General features: G+C 36.7%; 1 protein-coding gene across 1 annotated transcript in view; it reads left to right on the forward strand.

Moving 5' to 3' along the window:
• Window positions 1-4,910, forward strand: part of zgc:171844 (uncharacterized protein LOC100151763 homolog) — a 47,981-nt gene extending 43,071 nt beyond the window's left edge. Inside the window, exon 7 of the mRNA XM_017705601.2 lies at window positions 1,133-4,910. Within this exon, the coding sequence (XP_017561090.1) occupies window positions 1,133-1,251 (119 nt within the window). The 3' untranslated portion in view covers window positions 1,252-4,910. The remainder of the gene's footprint in view (window positions 1-1,132) is intronic.
• Window positions 4,911-6,360: the final 1,450 nt, after the last annotated feature.

Raw genomic sequence — 6,360 nt, forward strand, 5'->3', positions numbered from 1 at the left:
AGCTGCTCTGAATGTCCTATTTTATTGTGTGAGTTAATTGCAGTATGTTCTTTGAAAACCTCCACAGCATTTTCCAGTTTTTTTTCTTGCTTGCATAAACAGAAGTGCTGGGGAAAAAAACACCCAACCAAAGTCCAGAACAATATTTTGTTTTATAAACACCATACTTTGCCTCTGAAACCCTCTAAAGCCCTATTGGGGCTGGGTTTGTTTCAGCAGGGGAGTTTCTGTGATGGGCTTGACAGATTTGTACAGGCTAAAGCGCCTCATTCACCAAAGTTGTATACGATCAATTCTAAATGTAAAATAAGTGCCTGCAAATTTCAGCATTTTTCAACAGTTTCGTCATTCATCACTTTCATCTTTGGTGTATGATCAAACTCACACCTGGTAGGAGTCTGTAAATTTGCATGTAATGTTTTGAGTGTAATGATGTAACAACCTATAAAAAGCTTTATGAGCTGTTAAGTAACCAAAGCTATTACCAGTATCATCTAAAAAAAAAATAAAAATAGAAAATAACAATAATGCACATTGGCATAAGGAAATGTTTTTAATGTAAAGATATATTACACTGTGCTTTTGTTTTCCATGCTAGAAAAAAACAGCATAAAACCAGCAAAGTCAACATATTATTGCTGTCACATAAAATGTTACTAAAATGTCACGTTATGTCACTCCAGATAAAGGGTATTAAAAGCGTTGTTCAGAAACTGTATTTTGCAGTCAGCGTCTCCGGGGACCACTTGCCATTCAATGCTCAAATAAAAGTGAAGAACCTTTTCCTTTATTTCACGAGAACTCAGTATTTTTTTCTTTTTGATACTTTTTGAGAACATAAAGTAGTTACTAGTGTAACTGTAAAAAGATTTAATGATATGTCAGAGGCTCTGGGCTGTAGGGGATACCTCTTGGTCCCGGCACTATGGTAAAATCACTGTAATGCACGGTTATCCAATAAGGCAGAACTTAGAATCGAGATGTGATTATTCAGGGTTCTTATTAGGAAGATGCTTAAGAGTTTTCTAGACTTCTTTACCGCTTACGTCATCTAGACCACGCAGGTCTGATAGAATGTTGTATAATTCAGTGGTCCGCTATAAGACACGCTCTCTGTATTTCTCTATCTCAGCTTCCTATCAAGACAGAAGGATGACCTCCAGGGCTCAGCAGACCTCCTCTCCATTTGTGACCAAGACTGGCCTCACCCTGCTTAAAGAATGCTGTGGTTTTACCTGTTCCATCATGTAAACCGAGAAATAGAAAGAGAAAGAGAGAGAGTGAGACTGATGGGGGAGAAACTGAGAGAGGGAGAAGTGCAGAAGAAGACTTACAGGGAGTGAAATTGTGAACCAACAGACCTACAACAGAAGTACAGAGGCAGAAAATAGTGTGGGTCTATGATGAAGTTCAGACAGGCAGCCAAGAGGCCTTTTACATGACAATATCTTTCTATTTTAAGGACATAAGACTACTCTTTGAACTCATTATTGATGTGCAGATTGCAACAATGAGATAAACATTATGCAAATTGGTGCTTGTTAAGTCACTGTAATTAGGCAGTAGTATGTGTCTGTGTTTCTCCTATTAAGAAGTGTTAGAGGCCAAAGTTAAGCAATCCCAAGAGCAGTTCCTCTAAAACCCTCGACTAAGCAGTTGCTTAAACTTTTAACAGTACTTTTTCACTGTTGTCTGAGTAAAATGTGGAAAAATGCTAATTAGAAAAGCTGTTAGCATCACTATATTTTTAGTTTGCCAGTGCTAAGCCAACTCTGGTAGCCTTACAATGTTCTGAAATCCAGTTACAGTAACTGCCGTCTTTGAATATAGCCCCATTTCAACCCTGCTAGGACTATGAATATGTCCTTGGGCCTGACACTTACCAGCCAGAGTGAATAAGAGGGAGAGAGTGGTGGGACAGGAGGAGGAGGGGGAAGAAGAAGAAAGAGATCACTTTAGAAGCCCACCAAGTAGGATTAAAAGGAACACATGTACTGGCTAGATAAAAGGGAATTTAATGTCATATTTATGTCATGTTTTCTCTGTTCCTGTGCTTTCCTATGTGATGGTGTAAAGTCCAACTTGAATGCAGCTTGCTTTAATGTTAATGGCATTCTGATTTGAATGCAGAGTACAGGCATGCCTTTTTTTTCATAGCAACTGTGGGAAGGCTGAAAACATTTTACAGAACCTTGACAAAATAGCATTCAACCTGTTGAGAAACTGTCTGTGCCCCTACAGTGTTTGTTAAGAGTTGCCACACTCATAAAAAAAGATGAGTCTTCAAGGGTTCTATAGTAAAGGGAATGGTTATATTTAACGCCATTAGTTGGCTGGGGCAGTTATGGGATGTAGGTTAGTGAACCAGCCTTGTGACCAGAAGGTCACTGGTTTGATCCCTAGAGCTGACAGTACATGACTGAGGTGCCCTTGAACAAGGTACGTGCTGCGGGTAGGGCTGCCCACCCTTTTTCATGCTATATAGAACCATTTTCAAAAAGGCTATATATAGAATCATACACAACACATTCTCCATCAATCTGAAGATCCTTTTCACGTCGCAAAGAACCCATTAAGCATTAAGTTGTTCTACATATAGAACCATATAGAACCTTTACCTAAAGAACCATCTTTTTAAGAGTGTACTTAACATAGTATAGTGCCCTCCACAAATATTGGTAAATTGGCTGTAAAACAATTATCCTTTTGCTCTTTCATTGAAAATATGACCAAAAACCTATTATTTAAAATACAATGTTTGAAATAAAAATAAATAAATCTTATAATGAAATAAATATTGTTCTCAAATCTATGTGTGCCACAATAATTGGCACTTAGTAGCGTTTTCTATCTAAATAACGTATGTTCCCATATTCATATGTTTTAAAATTCATTTGAGCTACTGGAGCACTTAAGTGCTCAGCTTAAGTGCTCAGCTTAAGTGCTCAGCTATGTTTCAGTGGAGTATAAATATGAGGTGACACACAAGCCAAATTCCCTCAGTTATTCATCATTATACAAAAGACCAGAGAAAACAGCAATGATGTGCAACAAACATTTGTTAACCTCAACAGAAATCAGGAGATCACTACAAGACAACAGTTATCAGAACGATAATTAAGAAGTTTAAATAACTGGAGATGTTAAGAATCTGCTAGAAAGATATCGTAAGATATCGAAGACGTATATCTATAGTGACTCCAAGCACAATGAGGAGGCTGGTTTGAGTGACCAAAAAAATTTCCACAGATCACAGTTGGGGAATTGCAGACATTAGGTAGGTCTTGGCGTCAGAACATCTCCCAGACTACAACCAGACGCCACCTCCATAACAACAATTTGTTTGGGAGGGGTTGCCAGAAAAAAGCCTCTGAGACCAAAATAGAGCTTTCTGCCAGCAAACACCAGAGGTGGGTTTGACAGATAGCTCCAATCCTCTGACCTAAACCCCAGAGAAAACCTGTGGGATAAACTGAAAAGAAGAGTTCACAACTCTGGACCTCAGAATCTGAAAAATCTGGAGAGACTGTACAATGGAATGGTCACAGTGTTCTCCAGTCTCAGGAGAAGACTCAAAGCTGTTATCTTTGCCAAAGAATGTAAAACATATTAAATTAAGAAGTGCCAACAAGTGTGCCACACACAGATTTGAGAAAATGATTTATTCCATGACTTCATTATTAATGTTTTATCAGGTGCATCAATATTGTGGAGGGCACTGTACGTTTCCAGTTTTAATGTTACACCACCACGCCAGACTGACGTTTTAACCCCTTAAATGGTTAGGGCCCTCCAGTGGACCCAAAGTTTTATTACACACTTCTATAACTTAAGAATAGCTCAGCCAGTTTGCACTGAAGTTCCTGTAGTCATTGAATAATATGCCTTAGTATGTAATAAGCCTGAGATTTTAAGCCACAACTAATTTAAACTAGGTATATTGCAAATAACTTGTGTTGCATGAAAACTACTACAAAGTAACACTAATTTGACTACTTTGTACTATAATGAGGTAGAATAAGAATTGCTTGCATTACTTGTACATATCTAAAAGCAGAGGAAAACTCTCAGGGCCTTCAGAGGCCTAATATTTACTGAGAAGTGAAAAATGACGTTTGTAAGTTTGAGCTCAGTTTTATTTAGTAGAATATTTGTATTTAAATTCTGCAAGTATTACAGTACTACTTGTTTCATTGTTAAGTGTAGGCTGGAAACAAAAAGGTTAGAGACTATAAATGCCCTGCGAAAAAATAGGTTCATTTGGAATAGATAAATATATGGAAGAAAGCTCTCTTGTTGGTTAGGACTATGAAAGCTGTTAACCCCAATGGTGCAAAAGACAATAAGGAAATTGCTACGCAGTCTTTTGAGAGTTTGATTATGCAAAAAGAAATAATCCTAACAATGCTATCATTTGACATTAATAATGCCCTCTACTTCTATATTTTGACAGTTGTTGAGTTGTATACTACAATGTGGTTGAAAGGGATTTTTGCCATTGTTCTGTAATGCTTGTCCAATGTCACAACAATTGCTATGAAAAGACAGATTTGTGGGCATTGATGAATCAATTCATCCTTAAGCTGCATTTTAAATAGTGCCATGCCAATTTGGAGATGTTTGTTATAAATTATGAATACATTAAGCCTCTATTTTACCTCTGGGTGTTGAGATCCACTGATTCACTGTGGCTTGTTCCAGTATTGTGTGCTGCCTTTCTGCTGCAACACTTTTGACGTGAAATCTAATGTATATGAAAAGAGAGAACAGCATTTGTGTGACAGAAGAGAAGAATGATCTGTCATCAATCTGTTTATCAATGTAGTTTGTGAAGTCTGACACTACTGATGGTCATATGAGTGATTCTAAATGAAGCCGAATTTTTCAGTAAATGAAGACTTGAATAACCATTCATTTCACTGTTGTGTAGTTTTTGTACTGTAGCATTATTGTGGAGCGCCCTTTGAGTCTTAGGAAATAGTCTTAGTCTTAGTAATCACCTCAGGCTATACAGGCTTACATAGACCATTTTGCTGAATTGGTTTAAAGTAAGAATTTTTCAGAGTTTAAACTAAAATCATTTTGCTTTCAGTGACCCTACATCTTAATTTAATATATATATATATATATATATATATATATATATATATATATATATATATATATATATATATATATTGAACATTTATCACTACCTAACAATAATAACACTACTGAAACCAAATGTTTCAGTAGAGACTGTTTCGATAGTAATAGTAAAAAGCTGGCAAACACAGCTTTGAACAATTGTACACACATAAAGTCATAACATTTTTCATTGTAACACAAAAAGGTTTTTTAATTGCAGAAATTATGTGTTTCTTTAGTGACAGTTCCTAATGTTACACACTAATTTTCAGACTTTGGGACACATTTACTTGAAATCAATGGGATCTAAGCTCAATATGTGGCCATAAGGGAGAGGGATGCAGTCTCACTTCCTGTTCTAAAATGCAGCGATATGGCTAAAAAGTTTTTTTTTATTAAATATTAAACCAATATAAATCTAAATGAAAAGGGGATCTGAAGCCTATCTCAGCAGTCAATGGGCAGAAGGCAGGAAACATCCTGGACAGGTCACCAGTCCATCACAGAGCAGATAGACATGCATGCATACATTAACACACACATTCACAACTAGGGGCAATTTAGCATGTCCAATTGGCCTGGCTGCATCTCTTTGGACTGCAGGACAAGAACATTACAGACGCTGGGAGAACATGCAAACTAAGCTAAGCTTGACAGCCACAGCTGGCAACTGTTGTATACAAACAACCAAACCAGCTGTTTCACTCCCCCTGTTTTAGTGCGCGTTGGCCGTTCTGCTCTGCGCTGCTGCACTGCACAACACGATGACTCATGGGGAGAGTGGGGGATTCATTGTGATGCACAGACAGGTGGAGGAAAGTCTGCACTGCCCAAAAAATGAAACACAATGTCTAACTATTGAAGTATTTATATTAAAAAAAGATTTTCCGCTTTTATTTGAAGGTTATTGTTTCATAAAACTTATCGATGAGAACACAAGAAATAAAAATGACATGTCCAAGTTATCACAAAGGACATAGATCATTTTATCTAATTTCACTAGACAGTGCTCTCTCAATGTAATGCTCTACAATGTACTGCAATTTAATAAGCCAGTCAACATTTTGCTAATTTTCTAAGTTAAAATATTTTTTTTCTCAGTTTACCATATGGGGAAACAATAAAATATAAATGATGAAATTTTGTATTTTATAAAGGATCACATTTCTGCTTTTCCAGAATATTAAATTCAGCAAAAAACGGTGAATTGACATGTGCAGATGTTACTTAGAA

This window comes from Pygocentrus nattereri, chromosome 14 (genome assembly GCF_015220715.1).
Source record: "Pygocentrus nattereri isolate fPygNat1 chromosome 14, fPygNat1.pri, whole genome shotgun sequence".
Lineage (NCBI taxonomy): Eukaryota > Metazoa > Chordata > Actinopteri > Characiformes > Serrasalmidae > Pygocentrus > Pygocentrus nattereri.